The sequence below is a fragment of the Ranitomeya variabilis genome, chromosome 5, assembly GCF_051348905.1.
Source record: "Ranitomeya variabilis isolate aRanVar5 chromosome 5, aRanVar5.hap1, whole genome shotgun sequence".
Taxonomy (NCBI): Eukaryota; Metazoa; Chordata; class Amphibia; order Anura; family Dendrobatidae; genus Ranitomeya; species Ranitomeya variabilis.
In genome coordinates this window covers 544,713,014-544,733,018 of record NC_135236.1, presented here as the reverse complement: position 1 = coordinate 544,733,018, position 20,005 = coordinate 544,713,014, and the positions used below count along the sequence as shown (strand labels likewise).

Below are 20,005 nucleotides of genomic sequence, written 5' to 3'. Positions count from 1 at the left end.
AGAACCGTCATGAAGCAATGGGGAAACAGGAGTTTTATGGTGGAACGGATAGACTCCATTTTAAAGGTTTGATTCTCTAAGAAGGTGTTTAATTTTTTAAGGTTTATAATGGTTCTAAATGATCCATCCGGTTTTGGTATTAGAAATAACGGGGAGTAAAACCCTTTGCCCTCCTGAAGAAGTGGAACTTCCACCAATACCCCCTTGGACAGAAGACTCATTACTTCCTGTTCCAATGCCTCCTGTTGTGATTGAGATTTTAATGAAGTCAATAGAAATGAGTCCGGAGGGACTCGGGAAAATCTTAATTTTAAGCCGGAGGTGACAAGATCATTTGCCCAACTATTTGATGTTATCAGCCGCCATTTATCTGCGAAGGAGGATAATCTACCTCCCACAGGTAGATCCGCTCTAACGGGGTTTGTCCTCAGGTTTGAAAGGGCGCTTCCCGAAGAATGCACCCCTTTGTTTGGTGTCTCTAGTGGCCCAGCGGTCCTGGTTCTTAAAATCTTTCCTTCTATTAAACACTGGCTTCCGGAACGCTCTCCTATAGGATGGAAGGTAATTAACATTAGGGAAGCCCTTTTTTCTCTCTCCCGCTTTAGTTAAGATCTCGTCTAGTTTAGTACCAAACAGGTACTCACCCTGACATGGGAGGCCACACAATTTAGATTTTGTTTGGGGATCCCCCTTCCATCCCTTAAGCCACAGGGCTCTACGTGCTGCATTCGTGAGTCCCGCTGATTTGGCCGCCAAGCGTATGGAGTCAGCAGATGAGTCCGCCAGGAAGGCTGTAGCCCCTCTAATCAAAGGTATAGAGGATATTAATTTGTCTCTAGAGAGACCGCTTTTTAGTCCCTCTTCCAGGTCATTTAGCCAGACTAGCATGGACCTGGCGGTGCATGTAGCCGATATTGCCGGCCTAAAGGCTCCCGTACATGACTCCCAGGCTCTTTTTAAAAGAGTGTCGGTTTTACGGTCCAGTGGGTCTTGTAATGAGCCCGAATCCTCCACGGGCAGTGAGGATTTTTTGGATGTGGATGCCACTGCTGCATCCACCTTCGGGGCTTTTGACCATAATGAGAACTCATCATCATTAAATGGATAACGTCTTTTTGAGGTTGGAGGTAAACCCCTTTGCCCCTGGCTTTCCCACTCTTTCTTGATTAGATCTTTTACTGCCGCTATTACAGGAAAGGAGGGTCTTTTCTTTTCTGACAGACCAGCGAACATGATATCCTGCTGCGTTTTAGGGACCTTAGAATCTTCAATGCCCATGGTGTTGCAGACTGATTTTACCAGGTTATCAATGCTGTCGGTGGGAAAGCATGTATTTTGGTCCTCATCTGAGGAAACGTATTCACAGGAAATATCAGAGTCTGCATTTTCTCTATCAGACGACTGGTCAGATATAGGGGAAACGTACCCCTTTTTTCCTTTAGTACGCGGCTCTTTGACAGAACTATGTAGGGCTCGTAGTTCTTCTCTAATCATGACCCTAATGTCTTCCGATTTAACGGAGGCTTCTTCCCGTAGGGTAGAGTCAATACACGGTTTACAAAGCCTCTTTTTATGACTATCTGGAAGGGGCTGGAGACATAACGCACACTGTCTGTGTTTCGTTTTTTCCGTCCTTTTGGCCTAGGGTGTGAGGGAGAGGGAACAATAATCAGCCTAAATAGGGTAGATATACACTCACCCAGTGAAGCTGTGTGAAGGTACCGGCTGATGAGGAGGAGACTGAGGCACGGGTTGAGGAATGGCACGATCCGACTTGCTCTTCCTAGAAGATCCGCTCTGCTTAGAGCGGCTGGTGCTGGTATGGCTGCGTGGAGTGGATGCGGTGGCTTCTAACGAAGACATCACAGCGTCCGGCGCAGAATCCATAGTGGACGCCGGAGCGTTATCGCCGGCGTCCTTTCATATGGGGGCCGCCATCTTCTTCCGGTTGTACCCGGAAGCGCTAGTCACTTCCGGGTCGCGGCCATACTGTATGGGCCTGCGCTGCCGCCGGTGTCAGCGCAGGCGCTGTCCTCCTCCTCCATCACCCCGGAAGTTTACCTGTACTTCCGGGGGAATACACTGGGGCTCCATGCTGCATATGCGTCCGCCGAGGACGGCGCGACGCTAACCTCACCACAGCGTTGCTCCCGCAGACGAAAAACCGGCTGGAATCCCGTGAGCCAGCAACCACCGTCCTGGCCTCACGGCGTCTGCCAGCAGAGGGGGGAAACCGAAGCAGGACCCCCGACGCTGCTTCCAGCTCTGGAGCCCTTGCCGTCCCCTAAGGTAAACCGCGCAAGCGGCATCCAGGCTGGGCATCCTCTTCTCTCCATGGATTCCCGTAGGAACAGGAAACCAAACTGTGGGAGCGAGGGGGACCGCCCCTTTTATCTCTCCATAGGGTTTCCTGTTCCTAGGGGCGGATCCCCTCTCTCAGTGGGTGCTGTCGTGGCGAAGAGAAAATACATATTAGAACACGTTCCGGACGTCAGTGTCCCCAAGAGAAGTCCTGCATTTTATGCATCGTTTCCTACACGACTCAACTGCAATACTTAATGTTGGTGTCAAGCGGAAGGGGGGCAGAGTGTCTGTATGGAGGCGAATCGTGTTGTCAAAATGGTGGCAAATACTTTAAGAACTGAGAATGCCTTCAAAATGAGGATAAGCTGCAATACACGCCAACATAGAAGACACCAGAAAACCCTGCTACAATATTGCTACCAGAAATAACACTGGGGCACAAGCTCTTGTAGGCCTGAATGGCAAAAATACCTTACAGTAAGCAATGATTTTACTGGGGAAATTTCATAAATGAAGCATCTACATACTGGGGTCTTCCAATTTTAAAGGTGCATTGAGGTCTTCCATTAATAATATTTTAGGTTGGCATTCGTATTTCTGCTCTGTTATGTTGCTCGTGCAGAATTGAACAGAACCTTAGAGTTCTTGATGTCCATCTTAGGCTATATTCACACTTTGTTCAAGCACTTTCTTTGTTCTTCAAAATGGATCCGTTCAAAATGGATGCAAACTTTTCCGTTTTTAGAACGGAAGAAATATTTGTTCCCTTTGTTCTAAAAACAAAACCATGTCGGAACCCAAAAGGACCAGATAACAATCAATGAGGCTTGTTTGTATCAGTTATGCAACAGATCCGTTTCGCACATTAATTCGATTGTCTATTCAGAATTGAGGAACAGACCAAACGGAATGTGCAAACACAAGTGTGAACATAACCTTACATATAGAGAAAGACGGCCATGTTTTAAGAAATGATCGCAGTGTCTAACATTTCCATAATTCGTGGTAGCTGGTCACATTGAAGGCTCATATGTTCTGAACATTGTAATCATCTGCTGACCCACATATCAAAAAATGATATGATTAAAAAAATGAAAAAAAAAATACATTTTTTTTTTTTATAAATGGACAAGAATGGCAAACAGGCTTCATTCTCATGATGGTTGCGTTCAGCAATGTGAATGGACAACAAAAATGCAAATTTAATGTGGTCAAGCAACAGGGGAACTGAAAGTTTAGGTTTAGGACAGTGAGACGGTAACCACACATTGCTTAATACTGCAAATGGGTCAATTGTTAACATCAAAGCCTTTCAGTGAAAAGGAAGACAATCGTACATATGTGACGAAAATGCTTCCAAAAACTGCAGCACAAAACTCCTGTGCAAAGGCCGTGAAGAATATGAACAGCAGTAAGTTATGTGAGAGGATATACCAGTTACATGCAATTTGTGAATGTGTGAGAGCAGGACAGCGGCAGAATCCTCCTATGAAGGACACTACCCAACACTAGATAGAACCTACTTAACCCCATAAATAGGCACATTAGACTGCGTTCACACTTCCAATCCCACATTCCATGGGTTTGGTTTCGAGGACCAAGCAGAAGGACCCCACTGATTATTTTGGAAGCCATCTGGGTTCTGTTATGTGCCAGGTTTTAGAACAGAAGAAAAAAGTTCTGCATGATGCACTTTTACTTTAGTTTTAAAAATGGACAGATAGCAGAACCCATAATTATCAACTGGGGAAATCACTATTTCCACTCAGTTATGCCATCAATTAGCTTTGGACATTAACCTCTTTCTGCCATTGGACAGAATAGTACGTCTGATGGCAGAACCCCCGCTTTGATGCGGGCTCCTGCGGTGAGCCCGCATCAAAGCCGGGACATTTCAGCTGTTTTGAACAACTGACATGTGTCTGCAATCGGTGCGGGCGGAATCGCAATCCGCCTTCACCTATTAACTAGTTAAATGCCGCTGTCAAACTCTGACAGCGGCATTTAACATGCGCTTACAGCTGGAAATGCGCGCATTGGTGACCCCCTTCAAGTGATCGGGGGTCATCAGTGTGTCGGCATGACAACCACAGGTCTCCTTGAGACCTCTATGGTTGTAGATGCCAGATTGCTACGAGTGCCACCCTGTTTTATCTGTAGATAAAAAAGAACCTAGACATGTTTGGTGTCTATGAACTCACAACGACCTGAAGAATCATAATGGCAGGTCAGTTTTAGCATTTAGTGAACCTAGCAAAAAAGCCAAAACAAAAAAACAAGTGTGGGATTGTACTTTGTTTGCAATTTCACTGCACTTGGAATTTTTTTTCCCGTTATCTAGTACACGACATGGTAAAACCAATGATGTCGTTCAAAAGTACAACTCGTCCCGCAGAAAATAAGCCCTTACATGGCCATATTGCCGGAAAAATTAAAAAGTTATGGCTCTGGGAAGGAGGGGAGCGAAAAACGAAAAAATAAAAACTTAAAAAAAAGCTCTAATCATTAAGGGGTTAATTCTACCTGTCTCTAAACAAAACACAATGTCCGAATGCAAGTGTGAACATAGCCCAAGGTCCGCCTTTCCAGTCATTAGTATAATAGCATTTTTAGTAAATATAGATCTCTTAACACTGCCAGGAAAGCTATTAAAATTACTGCACATGTTAACGAACTACAAGTCTCAGCATTTCTCAGACAGGTCTGTAATAATCTTTGTATACAATCCAACTAAAATTTGTATCCAGCAGAAATAAATGACACCTGGCAAGATAGAAAGAACTGCAGGTAGCATGTTATGGGTGCGGGGACACTGATACACCGATGCAGGACACATATCATCACAAATCCCTTTGCCCACAGTATTGGATGAAGTTATATTGGTATCCTTCCACGTGTATGGACAATTATAAATACATTTATTTATCAAGGAAAAAAAAATAGGAACAAAAACATCAATTTAGTTGTAATCTACAAGGAGAACATTGCACTTGAATATTAATCTGCAGGAGCGGGGAGAAGACGCCGCCGGACTCCTGCCACGTGAATAAATAATGATATGGCTGGCTGAACGCTACCTCGAGAAAGGAAAATCATCGACCAAACTCTACAACCATATTTAACGAGTACTTCACACTGCATACTACAGCAAGAACCGAGGAGTGACGTTCAGACCCCAGACTATTAACCATTTCATATCCTTAGTGTACTTTGTAGGCTTCTGTCCCAGCTTCACATGTGAATTTAGTTTGGGCTGGATCGCATCGCCCACATAATTCAATTGTAGAGTCTTCGCCCAGATTTCGAGCCAATGATCTGAAAAACCTGGAAGGAGGACATTTCTATAAAAAATTACAACAAATATTATTTTACAATAATAACGTGTCCTCTAGCAGTGGTTACCCTCCTACTATACATGTCTGACATATGGGAAAGGGGCCATTTTGTCACTTCTATTCGAGGCTTACAGTATAGCTCTTCTGGAGATCATCCCATACATGAGCTTCAGTTACTTCACATTATTCTCAGTCTGTACATCTGACTAAATAGGACTATGTTATGATAGCAAAATAAATCTGTATTATCCAATAGCTCATGATTTCATAAGAACGCCATTTGCTCCTGTAAAAAATAATCTATTTTCAATGGTCAAATAATGGATCATTAATCCACAATGGAAACATGCTAAAATGAGGTCTACGTCGCGTTCTCAGCATTGCCTTCCTTCACAAATGGAGCATCTAAGCTTTACAATTGGCACAAGAGCCCTCCTCAGGGTAAAGATGTGCACAGACTAAACCGGGTGCTGGTGGAGAGGGCACCGCTAACTACAAAGGGGGGGAAGGAAGCAGCAAATAGGAGGCTTACGGCGTCCTCAAAATCACAATGCTACGGTGTTGCCTAAGTGGCACCATGCAGAACGACAGTGATGGGCAGCAAAATCCTAATCTGAGTAGTGTAAAGTTCGGGATTAAATTGTTCCAAGAGCAGGGAATTGAAAAATATGACTATGGCTGATGGCACAATACTGTAATAAAAGAGAGGAATTCTGGATGGGGGACATAATCAATCCCAATCATCCATTAGTTTAATATTTTAGGGTATCTGTAAGCAGATTTTTGCAATGTAATCTGACAGCAGGAACAGAGACCCTGATTCCAGCAATATTTTCTCTGCTTCAGATCTAGGAGAACTCAGTTGTTTAGATGGGTATAAGGGTGCTTTCACTCGGTGGCCCCATTGGGGACATATGTCCAAACCAACCCTACCACCCCCTTGCAAAATGGGCTATGGATGTATGCGCCGAGGCCATAGATAATTATGGCGAATGTGCGCTCTGCTGTGCATCATTATCGAGCAATCTCGCCCACTGCAGACGGAGTAGACTTGTGTCTGGCTGTCTGCATCCAACAGGACTACATGCCAGAGTGCACGCACGTTTGCTCTGCCAACACCATTATAGTCTATGGCCCCGTCGGTGCATACATCCAAATCATGTTTTGCAGAAGGTGGGGTTCGGAAATAAGACCCAACAGGGCCACAGAGCGTGTACTAAACGCAATGTGAAAACACCCTTACCCTACCCACACCACAGCTTTCTATGTACATTGTAAAGTGACAGAAAACTGCGGTTTGACTAGGAGGCACCAGGCCAGTTGTCCTGTAGTGATAATCTTCTGCTGATAAAACACACACTGATTGTATTGAAAAAGTAAAAAACAGCCCAGTAAGTCAGATGGCGGTAATTGGGCTCTCCAATTCTGAATAATGGTGCTCTCAGATTACATTGCAAAACCTGCTGACAGATTCCCTTTAACAAAAGGCCAACGGATGACATTTCTCAGAGGCATCAATTATCATACACTGACAGTAAATCTGGCTTACCCTGATAATACACTGATAATACAGAGATGGTCATGCTCAAGGTGTCATGTTAACACAAGTTTTCCCTACAGAACGGCCCGTTTCCTAATGTTATTTGGAGTGCATTTTTCTTCATATGACCCAGAGAAAGTCACACATTTCCCTTCTCTCACTAGAACACTGGGATGTAACTAGACAAAAGGAAATGGACCCGAACAGTCGCCGTCATGTGCTGAATTTCCCCTATACTGTTCACATAATACAGAAATTGCCGATCACACAATGACGCATTATAGAAGGCTCTCGCTAACAGTCCTGGTTCTAGAAAGATCCTGAGGTAAGGCACAAAGGAGGAGAACGTGGCATAAGGCTAAATACACAACCACTGCTTCACTCCCATCTAGAAAGGGCCCACACATGATCAATATGGAGAAATCCATTACTGGGATGTATGAAGACAGAGGAAAGCTTGCTGTGAACGAGGATGCAAGTGTGGGCACCAGAAGGAGCACCTTCTTGGGATACTTTGGATGAAAGCACTTTGACAGCAGCTCTCCCAGACAGAAGAGTCACCTGATAAGTGAGGTAAAAGGAAGAAAACACCGGCGGTGAAATCACTAATACAGTCTGTGTCCACACAAGACTCCCCGCAAAGCCAGCAGCCAAAACGTCACGTACCATATAGTGGGGGTGGGGAGGGAGACACAGTAACACAAATATACTCTGAGCAAGATGCCTGGTGATGGCACGGTAATGACAAATATGGCATTAAGGAGGAATCCTACCTGCAATGTATGTATAGGGAATACAGAAATAGTTGGACCTCACTCCCTGACACACAGTTCTATGGTCCAGAAATCCAGTTCTTCAAGTGCGGTGTGAAGGGGGATGATCATGCAATATGCCAGTGGTAACAGGAGACCCCCAGTCTCTAGGTATAGTCTGGTATATGGATCTGCTTGTGTATTCCACATATAGCACCACATTTAGCCACAGGCTTTGTAATGGATTACAGTGTAAATGGGGACCATCAACATTATTAGATACTACCTCGAAACAAAATAGCAGATTTTCTCAGCCTTCTGGACCATTACCACCACAACCCATCCGGCCTTCTGGACCATTACCACCACAACCCATCAGGCCTTCTGGACCATTACCACCACAACCCAACAGGCCTTCTGGACCATTACCACCACAACCCATCAAGCCTTCTGGCCCATTACCACCACAACCCATTCAGCCTTCTGGATCATTACCACCACAACCCATCAGGCCTTCTGGACCATTACAACTACACCCATCAGGCGTTCTGGACCATTACCACGACAACCCATCAGGCCTTCTGGACCATTACCACCACAACCCATCAAGCCTTCTGGACCATTACCACCACAACCCATCAGGCCTTCTGGACCACAACACGTTCAGCCTTCTGGACCATTACCACCACAACCCATCCAGCCTTTTGGACCATTACATGGAGTATGGTTGTCTAGTATTGCATCTCAGCCCCCAATGAAGTGTATAGACCAAAGTTGCAAAACCAAATTCAGCTTTTAGACAGGAATGGAGTTTTTTGGGAACAAGGCAGCCATGTTATCCTAATAATGAACAAGTCCTATGTATAGGAACAGCTAGTGCGGCTCTTTAGGAACAGTGTGTGAAATCACCAGTATGTGGCATGGGTATTTTCCTTAGAATAATCAAGTTATGCCTGTTCTATTAAAAAGTCCATTATTTATATTGGGAAGTGAGAGCAATGTGTCGGTGTCACACGTGCAATAATATCAGCCGTTACAGCGTATGGCATGTTCATAATTTAAAGTATTAATATTAAATTCGTATTGGAGATATAATTAACCCTGGCAATCATTATTGTCAATCGCCATGGCTAAACATGATCCTAGGTTCAGAAGAGGACCACAGTCAACCATTACTGGTTTATCCATTTGTGGTCAAGCTTATGATTGCACTGAATCCAAGGATACATACAGTATGCTAAATCATATGTAGGGACAAGAGCTGGCACTCAGCAAAGCAGTGCCACAACGTCAATTATCTTAAGCAGTGCCCCTAATGAGGAACCTTGATGTAGAAACCTAACTTCTTTCTAAATTAGCAGCCCCTTTCAAAGTAACCTCCTTAGAGCTAGATATATCAATAGACATGATTCCTGAATGTTATGTTAAAGCTAAATGATTAATATAAAAAGGACTTTCTGTTCGATCCATACGTCCACTTCTGTATGAGCAGAACCCACCACCGTTGGCGTCTACAGGGAGGCACTCCACGAGCCTTCCCTTCTGAAGAGCAAACACTTCACACATTGAGAATTTTGCATCCATTTCATACAATGTAGAACATCTTTTCTCCTATATAAATACAAATTTGGAGTCTAGCTTGGCATTTCCACTAATATGGAGACCTTTAAATTCCTTGGCACCAGGGCTAGAAAAAAAAGTAAATGTCTAGGTACATTTTACTAGGGAATTGCAGACTTCAAAAGAATCCCATTTTATGGGCTAAATACAGAGAAGCCTTGATTCCCTGCCATCAGCTGAAAACCAGCTACACTTCTGTATATCCAACACTCTGCAAGGACAATACTGGGAAATACAATAGATCGATTCAATACTAAAGGCCTGGCATGGTTCCATCATATGCGACTATATTCTGTATAATAAATCATACCCTGTTCACCCAATCTGAAGATTGCCTTTCATACAAGCTATGTATCCTACTGATTGTAAAATAGTGTTTTCTCATGTGGTGGAGAGCGTCAGTCCTTCACCCAGTCAATAATACTTCTATATTCTCATATATTTCTATATATAGTCTCTAGAATCTCTTTTTTATTGGATGGACGTGCTCCGGGTCTGGTTTTTGTCTCATCAACATTCTTTCACAGCCGTTGTATGCCATGTATGAAAAGTACCTATCGCTACACTAAGATGCACTGCTCTTCATTCTCTTCTCTAACGCGGAAAGACAGTACAAAAGTAACACAGCCCACAAACCATAAAAAAAACAAACAAGAAATGCATATGTCGTATCATATAAAGTACTTGGAAGGCTACTTTGATATAGATGATATATTAAAAACTGCACAACCCCCTTTCACTGCTGAAAAACATGATTTCAGATGTCAAACACTCCGGACTGCAAGGTTTGACCATAGACGAGGGAAGGGCACAGCCTGCCCGTAGTTTATAGATTTTCATTAAGCTTTATAAAATAAATAGGTTTAAAAAGTTATCGTGCATGATACCAGGAATATGGATTCTTCTGTAAAATGATGGAAAATAATAACATTCATAATGTTAGGAAAATAGTTTAAATACGTTTCGTTTCTTTTCTTAAATAAAAAGTGAAGCTTCATTGTGTCTCTTAGCAAAGACGTCCAGGAAAGTGTAGATGGATATGGCTGAAACAAAGAGGTGCGAAGCCGCTCGTCCTCAGCGCCAACCAGACGGTATGTTATGGCAGTCTTCCTTCCAAGCAGGACACAGTGTTGTGGAAAAATGTAGAGGCAGCAAGAAAATACTCCACGCTTCATTATGTGGGTCCTTAATGTTTCAAACCGGCATCTAAGCGCAACCAATGCAGGCCTTGACGGGTAGAGCGTACCAGTTCTGTCATGGTGCTCGAGTTGAAGATCAAAGGGCCCATGACTTTATCCAGTTCTGTAAAAAAATCTAAGGGGGGGGACAAACAAAACAAGGGTTTCAGAAAGGAGACCATTGCTAGAAGAATGACAGTCACACGCATGACGAGGACTGTGGACCTGTATGCTCGATACAAGAAACACCTACCACCTTGCTCTTTACAAAGCTGTTCGGCTTGGTCCCAAATCTCAGTGGCATAAAGAAAATTGGATGTGACCTGGACATAGCTGGCAGCCATCTGATGAATCCTCTGTGGAATAGTTACTGACGAAGTGCCACCCGATGAACTGGACACATTGGAGGTATAGTTGTTGGAACTACCAGGGGACAACTTTGGAGACACTGGAGAAGGCATGCTGACAGACTTACTGTTCATAGAGAGAGAAACAAATGATGTGAGGTGTCAGTCTAAGGAGAAGACAACACTTATCACCAGGGCACAGGTACATATAAAGACCAAGTCCGTACCCATCACTTTTTTTTTTCCTACGTTTACTGTGCATACTGGAAAATCTCCCCGACATACACATGAAACATTTTCAGGTGAAGGCCAGGAGCAGCTTTTGGCCTCAATCTAGTCAGTAAACATTAAAGGGGTTATCTGGCCTAAAATGATAAGTCTGCAGTCACTCTGTGTGACTGCAGACTTCTGAATCCGCCAGTGTAAGCAATGTTAGCTGATAGGATTCGCCGGTTTCTGAGGCAGATATGGCGGTGGTGTATGCGATATGCATACTGCCGGCCAGAGCCCGTTCACTTAATCAATGGTTCTCATGGTAAAGAAGCCTTGCTTCCTATGGAGACTGAGGGAAAGTCCTCTTGTCTTTTGAGGGCGCTTTACATGAAACAATATACTTCACATAAGTCTTTTATGTACGTGTACAAATTTATAATGAATACATAGTCAGTCTATCGATTTCAAGTTATCCCGTACAGTTAACACTATAGGCAGAAAATCTAAAGCCCAGAACTTCATTCCCCTCTGCCCAAGAACCATACTCTCCTAAAAGTACAATAAGAGGTGATCAAAAAGGAGATTTTTGTGTACTCACCGTAAAATCTCTTTCTCTTAGCCTCTAATTGGGGGACACAGGACCATGAGTTCCAACCATCCTAATTGCACCGAACTGGCCCAGACGTACATGGTACGCCGACATCGTACAACTAAGGGTACCGTCACACACTACCATTTTAATCGCTACGACGGCACGATCCGTGACGTCGCAGCGATCGTATGATTATCGCTCCAGCGTCGTAGACTGCGGTCACACGTTGCAATCACGGCGCTGGAGCGATGCCGAAGTCCCCGGTAACCAGGGTAAACATCGGGTAACTAAGCGCAGGGCCGCGCTTAGTAACCCGATGTTTACCGTGGTTACCAGCGTAAAGTAAAAGAAAAACAAACAGTACATACTTACATTCCGGTGTCTGTCCCCGGCGTTCTGCTTCTCTCCACTGTGTAAGCGCCATAGCCGGAAAGCACAGCGGTGACGTCAGACGTCACCGCTGTGCTCGCTTTCCGGTTGGCAGACGCTCACACAGTGCAGAGAAGCTGAGACGCCGGGGACAGACACCGGAATGTAAGTATGTACTGTTTGTTTTTTTTTTACGTTTACGCTGGTAACCACGGTAAACATCGGGTTACTAAGCGCGGCCCTGCGCTTAGTTACCCGATGTTTACCCTGGTTACAAGCGAACACATCGCTGGATCGCTGTCACACACAACGATCCAGCGATGTCAGCGGGTGATCAAGCGACGAAAGAAAGTTCCATACGATCTGCTACGACGTACGATTCTCAGCAGGATCCCTGATCGCTGCTGCGTGTCAGACACTGCGATATCGTAACGATATCGCTAGAACGTCACGAATCGTACCGTCGTAGCGATCAAAATGGTACTGTGTGACGGTACCCTTACAGCAGACGCCCCCTGGCGTCTCCCCGACCACCACAATCTTCTATCACAAGGCCCGTTCTACAACCAGAACTCAGGGGCTTCTCAATTTGACGGCGTGGCCCTTGAGACCTGGGTTCTAACCCAGGCACGGCTCTCGCTGGACGTCATTGGAACCATGATCAGGGCACGGAAGCCAGCCTCTGCCAAGATTTATTACCGTACCTGGAAAGCTTTCTTTACCTGGTGCGAATCTCGTGGCCAGACCCCACTCCCTTATTCCCTACCCAAAGTACTTGGCTTTCTCCAATCGGGTCTGGAGGCCAGGCTGTCATTGGGCTCACTTAAGAGCCAGGTGTCAGCCCTCTCAGTGCTTTTTCAAAGGCGCATTGCTACCAAGCCGCAAGTAAGGACTTTTCTTCAGGGGGTTTCCAGATTGGTTCCCCCCCTACAGACGACCACTAGAAACGTGGGACCTCAACCTGGTCCTGACAGCATTGCAGGAACCACCCTTCGAACCCCTTAAGGAGGTCCCACTCCGCCTTCTCTCCCAGAAGGTGGTTTTCCTGGTGGCAATCACCTCACTACGCAGGGTGTCTGAACTGACAGCACTCTCCTGCAGACGGCCCTTCCTGGCCTTTCACCAGGACAAGGTAGTTCTTCGTACGGTCCCATCCTTCCTTCTGAAGGTTGTGTCTAACTTCCACCTCAATGAGGAAATTTCACTACCATCCCTTTGTCCGGTTCCGGTTCATAGAATGGAGAAGGCTCTGCATACGCTTGACCTAGTCAGGGCATTGCGTATATACGTGTCTAGGACTGCGGCCTTCCGGAGGTCTGATCCCTTTTCCTTCTTCTGGAAGGTGGCCGCAAGGGTCTGCCAGCTTCCAAAGCTACCCTTGCCAGGTGGATCAAATCCACCATGCAAGAGGCCTACCGCCTTAAGAATTCTCCTCTTCCAGCCGGTATTACGGCACACTCTACACGGGCGGTAGGGGCCTCCTGGGCCATTCGGCTCCAGGCTTCGGCACAACAAGTGTGTAAGGCGTCCACTTGGACTAGCCCACACTCGTTTACTAAACACTACAGGGTTCATACCCAGTCCTCAGCGGAAGCGAGCCTGGGTAGATGTTGTGATAGAAGATTGTGGTGGTCGGGGAGACGCCAGGGGGCGTCTGCTGTAAGTTGTACGATGTCGGCGTACCATGTACGTCTGGTGCAATTAGGATGGTTGGAACTCATGGTCCTTTGTCCCCCAATGAGGTGACAGAGTAATAATGTATCTACCCCAAAATGGTATCAATAAAGTCTGATGGAAAAGGAACACGGAGAAAAAAAAAAACAAGCACCAAAATGTAAATTAATTCATACAAAACTGCTGGACTGGCATGCTGGAATGTGTGATCCCACAGCTTAGAGCCTGTACTGCTACCCCACAACCGATAAAGCAAAATGCTTACTGCAGGATATGCATGTGTGCACAGCAGAAACCAGCCATGAGCCCTGCTGTGTATAGTCTGGAATAAAACACAGAATTTCTTACCTTCCCATACCCGGCGACGGCGCTTGTGAATTATTGTAAGAATTCTGTAACGATAAGGAAGTATTCAATGTATCAAGGGTTAAAGAAGTTTCATTACTAGCCATCTTAGAGTTATTTCTTCACTTCTTGTAATTTAAATGATGAAGCTAACACTTATTTGGGTATAAGGCTTTATAGGGGTCTTATATGAGTCTACCACTCACAAAATTGATTTTTGTACTATATATATATATATATATATATATATATATATATATATATATATATATATACACACACATATATATATATATATATATATATATATATATATATATATATATATATATATATATACATATATATACATATACACACATATACATATACACTCACCGGCCACTTTATTAGGTACACCATGCTAGTAACGGGTTGGACCCCCTTTTGCCTTCAGAACTGCCTCAATTCTTCGTGGCATAGATTCAACAAGGTGCTGGAAGCATTCCTCAGAGATTTTGGTCCATATTGACATGATGGCATCACACAGTTGCCGCAGATTTGTCGGCTGCACATCCCAAAGATGCTCCATACAAGGCAGGATGGATCCATGCTTTCATGTTGTTTACGCCAAATTCTGACCCTACCATCCGAATGTCGCAGCAGAAATCGAGACTCATCAGACAAAGCAACGTTTTTCCAATCTTCTACTGTCCAATTTCGATGAGCTTGTACAAATTGTAGCCTCAGTTTCCTGTTCTTAGCTGAAAGGAGTGGTACCCGGTGTGGTCTTCTGCTGCTGTAGCCCATCTGCCTCAAAGTTCGACGCACTGTGCGTTCAGAGATGCTCTTAGGCCTACCTTGGTTGTAACGGGTGGCGATTTGAGTCACTGTTGCCTTTCTATCAGCTCGAACCAGTCTGCCCATTCTCCTCTGACCTCTGGCATCAACAAGGCATTTCCGCCCACAGGACTGCCGCTCACTGGATTTTTTTTCTTTTTCGGACCATTCTCTGTAAACCCTAGAGATGGTCGTGCGTGAAAATCCCAGTAGATCAGCAGTTTCTGAAATACTCAGACCAGCCCTTCTGGCACCAACAACCATGCCACGTTCAAAGGCACTCAAATCACCTTTCTTCCCCATACTGATGCTCGGTTTGAACTGCAGGAGATTGTCTTGACCATGTCTACATGCCTAAATGCACTGAGTTGCCGCCATGTGATTGGCTGATTAGAAATTAAGTGTTAACAAGAAGTTGGACAGGTGTACCTAATAAAGTGGCCGGTGAGTGTGTGTGTGTGTGTATATATATATATATATATATATATATATATATATATATATATATATATATATATATATATATATATATATATCTTGAATTATATATACACAAATATATATGTATCTGGCATGCATGCTGTCCTGGACATGAGACATTACAAGTAGCTCTATCTGCATTAGCTGTAACAGGGCCTTATAGCTGGTACACAGGACAAGCTACAGGAATACAACCTCCTCCACTGACTACTGGTAATGACGGCTGCAGCCTAGAAGGGAATATGCATCTCCGTGACTTACTTTTAGGTGCTCCGTTAAGGTTTTGGAATACTTCAGTGCACTCTCTTTCTTCAGTTTAAACAATCTCAAGTACAGGAGGGACTGACATCGGAGACTGAAGACAACACAAGCAGATAGCATTAATGTAACATAGGTCTGCAGGTCATCTTTACATGGACAATCCACAGCAACTCTTAAGGTACCTTCACACTGAACGATATCGCTAGCGATCTGTGACGTTGCAGCGTCCTGGCTAGCGATATAGTTGAGTTTGACACGCAGCAGCAATCAGGATCCTGCTGTGCCATCGTTGGTCGGAGCAGAAAGTCCAGAACTTTATTTCGTCGCTGGACTCCCGCAGACATCGCTGAATCGGTGTGTGTGACGCCGATTCAGCGATGTCTTCACTGGTAACCAGGGTAAACATCGGGTTACTAAGCCCAGGGCCGCGCTTAGTAACCCGATGTTTACCCTGGTTACCAGTGTAAATGTAAAACAAAAAAACAAACACTATATACTTACATTCCGGTGTCTGTCCCCCGGCGCTGTGCTTTCCTGCACTGACTGTGAGTGCCGGCCAGCCGTAAAGCAGATTACAGCGGTGACGTCACCGCTGTGCTTTCCGGCCAGCGCTCACAGCCAGTGCAGGAAAGCACAGCGCCGGGGGACAGACACCGGAATGTAAGTATATAGTGTTTGTGTTTTTTTTACATTAGCACTGGGGACCCTGTGTGACAGCTCTCCAGCGACCACACAACGACGAAACAGCGACGCTGCAGCGATCGGCATCGTTGTCTAGACCGCTGCAGCGTCGCTAAATGTGACGGTACCTTTAGTCTCACTTATACACTGACCCTTGGGTATTTGGTCACTGGTGAGTAGAAAGGGGCAACAATACTATTCTTATAAAACATGTGAATGAGAACATTTCATTAAGGGTATGAATTCCAAGCTCTAAAATTGTATCTGTACCTACCAAAGAACACCCAGCCTTTTATCTGCTGCTGTAGCATCTGGTGCTGAAGAACTTTTCAGTTTCATTGTATACCTAAGGAGCAATGGCACCTCTGTCAGAAAGTGGTTCAGACATAGATCTCTAGGTTATGGGAACATCATGTCCAATTATTCATATTTTATAATGATAATGGATATCGGTCCACTAACTGTTCTAAAGAATCTATAGTGACCACAAAAATAATCTGAATAAGTTACAGAAAAGATTAAAAAAGTGTTAGAGGAAATGCTGACCATACATAAACATTCATTCATCTGGCCATCAGCTCTCCCATAACTTCACCATCTATTGGCTAATGTACCATAGGTAAAACTGATTGGATACGTTCAAATTAAAATTATCTGCTGCAATCATCTGCTGCAATCCTTGTGCAAAATCGGCAAGTTAGGACAACGTTTATTAAATGTGTACAACCTGCCTAAGGTAGTCTCTGAGATTAAGCTGAAGTATATCACAAAGTTTCTGAAGGGACCTTCAAACATTTGATCAGCTGAGTTGTCCAGAGGTGGACCCCAACTAATCTAATATTTATGGCTTATCCCACGTCATTCGTTTTAAATAACTGGATGATCACTAGACAAGAAAGGATCCATCACATGGTAAACGTGATCACTCTATAAGGTGATAATACTTCAGTCTCAACTTTTTTCACTTCTTTTTGCAGTCAATAATTGCCATCAATGCAGGTATAAAAGTAGAGAAATCATGACCAGAAAGTGAATTAAAGCCCAACACTTACTTAATTAGCTCCACAGTCTCAGAGTACATAGGAAAGGGGGATTTTGACTCTTGCACGCTTTTCTCCAATGCATTCCCGCACTCGATGAAGGAAACCACAGCATCTAGGTAGTATACGGCTTTCTCAAATCTGTCAGACTACAGAAAGAGAATCTCGGTTACAAGCAAGAAGCAATTGCTCCCATGTTACATATCAACAGGGAAATTATGGAGATTTTTTTCATAGGAGAATAAACCAATAGAGTACATATAAACAGTGCACAAATGAAAATATGCAAAAGCGCGCAGCTTAAACGCATGCATAGCCTTATAGTAACTTCTGATCCACAAAAGGAGATTTTTGTGTACTCACCGTAAAATCTTTTTCTCCGAGTCATCATTGGGGGACACAGGACGAATGGGTGTTATGCTGCTGCCACCAGGAGGACACTAAGTTAAACACACACAAAAGATTAACTCCTCCCCTGCAGTATACACCCACGGGCTGGACAATCCGGAGCCAGTTCGGTAACAAAGCAGTAGGAGTAAACCAGTTAATAACAGAAAACATGTCATAGTCAAAACACAGACTGAAAAGAAAAACCGAGCCAAACTAGGCTAACAGGGAGGGTGCTGTGTCCCCCAATGATGACTCGGAGAAAAAGATTTTACGGTGAGTACACAAAAATCTCCTTTTCTCCTACGTATCATTGGGGGACACAGGACGAATGGGACGTCCCAAAGCAGTCCCTGGGTGGGCACAAGAAGTTATAAATGCTGTGCGTGCCTACGAGCTACAGATGAGACACTGCCGCCTGTAGGATTCACCTACCGACGGACGCGTCTGCCGAGGCCTGAGAGTGCACATGGTAGTGCCTCGTGAATGTATGCAGGCTGGACCATGTAGCAGCCTTGCAGACCTGTGCTGCCGAAGCCTGGTGCCGGATGGCCCAGGACGCGCCGACTGACCGGGTAGAATGAGCTTTGATCCCCGGAGGTGCGGCGTGACCCTTGACACGGTAGGACTCTTGGATGGCGGAACGAATCCACTTGGCGATGGAGGCCTTGGAAGCGGGTAGACCCCTCCGTGGCCCCTCCGGAAGAACGAACAGGGCGTCTGACCTACGGAGAGACGCAGTTCTGGAGACATAACGTCTGAGACCCCTCACTAAGTCCAGAGTGTGGAGAGCCCTCTCCGTGCGGTGAGAAGGAGCAGGGCACAGTGAGGGAAGGACAATCTCCTCATTAAGATGGAAGGAGGAAACGACCTTTGGAAGAAAAGTCGGACATGTCCGTAGAACTACCTTATCCTGGTGGAACACGAGGAAAGGAGGTTTGCAAGATAGAGCTGCCAGCTCAGAGACACGTCTAATAGATGTGACAGCTACGAGGAAGGCAATCTTCCACGACAAGAACAGCAAGGACACTTCTTTCAAGGGCTCAAAGGGGGGCTCCTGAAGAGCACAGAGGACCAGATTTAGGTCCCATGGTTCCAAAGGCATTTTGTAAGGCGGAACCATATGAGAAACTCCCTGGATGAAGGTCCTGACTTGCAGTCTGTTTGCAATCCGTCTCTGGAAAAGAACCGAGAGAGCAGAGATTTGGCCCTTAAGAGAGCTGAGGGCAAGGCCCAAGTCTACTCCTGATTGAAGGAATTCCAAAATATGAGGAATAGAAAATTGGAGGGGGGAACGTCCCCGATCCCTGCACCAGGCGAAGTATACCTTCCAGGCGCGGTGGTAGATGCGCATGGAAGAAGGCTTGCGTGCGCGGAGCATGGTAGATATAACCGTCTGGGGCAGACCCTTCTGCCTCAGTACCCAGGACTCAACGGCCACGCCGTTAAACACAGGGCCTCTGAGTTCGGGTGGTAAATGGGCCCTTGAGACAGGAGGTCTGCGCGGCTCGGTAACCTCCAAGGTACGTCTGAGACCAGTTGTATCATCTCGGCGTACCATGTCCTGCGCGGCCAGTCCGGAGCGATGAGAAGTACTGGAATCCGTTCTGCCTTGATCTTCCTGATTACCTTCGCCAGAAGAGGAATTGGGGGAAAGATGTATGGGAGTCTGAAACCCTGCCATGAGAGGACGAGAGCGTCGGCTCCGAAGGCTGAGGGGTCGTGAGACCTGGCCATGTAGACGGGAACCTGGCAATTGAGGCGAGATGCCATTAGATCCACGTCCGGGGTCCCCCATCGAGAGCATATCTGGTGAAAGATTGCGGGATGGAGAGACCACTCTCCGGGATCGAGGCTGTGGCGACTGAGAAAGTCCGCTTCCCAGTTTTCCACGCCTGGGATGTAAACTGCTGAGAGTATGGAGTGATTGGTCTCGGCCCAGCGGAGAATGAGCGCTACCTCGACCATGGCCGCTCTGCTGCGAGTGCCGCCTTGGCGGTTGATGTAGGCTACCGCAGTGGCGTTGTCGGACTGGACTCTGACCGCCCGGCCGGAAAGGAACGGATGA

The 20,005-nt window shown here is 45.4% G+C and overlaps 1 protein-coding gene across 2 annotated transcripts in view; it reads right to left on the bottom strand.

Moving 5' to 3' along the window:
• Window positions 1–10,340: 10,340 nt before the first annotated feature.
• AFF4 (ALF transcription elongation factor 4) overlaps window positions 10,341–20,005 on the bottom strand; it is a 103,865-nt gene continuing 94,200 nt past the window's right edge. For both annotated transcript variants that reach the window (XM_077265864.1, XM_077265865.1), the window contains 6 exons: window positions 17,563–17,699; window positions 16,785–16,856; window positions 15,830–15,923; window positions 14,273–14,316; window positions 10,983–11,203; window positions 10,341–10,865 (listed from right to left, as the gene is read on the bottom strand). In XM_077265864.1, the coding sequence (XP_077121979.1) occupies window positions 10,738–10,865; window positions 10,983–11,203; window positions 14,273–14,316; window positions 15,830–15,923; window positions 16,785–16,856; window positions 17,563–17,699 (696 nt within the window). In that variant the 3' untranslated portion in view covers window positions 10,341–10,737. The remainder of the gene's footprint in view (window positions 10,866–10,982; window positions 11,204–14,272; window positions 14,317–15,829; window positions 15,924–16,784; window positions 16,857–17,562; window positions 17,700–20,005) is intronic.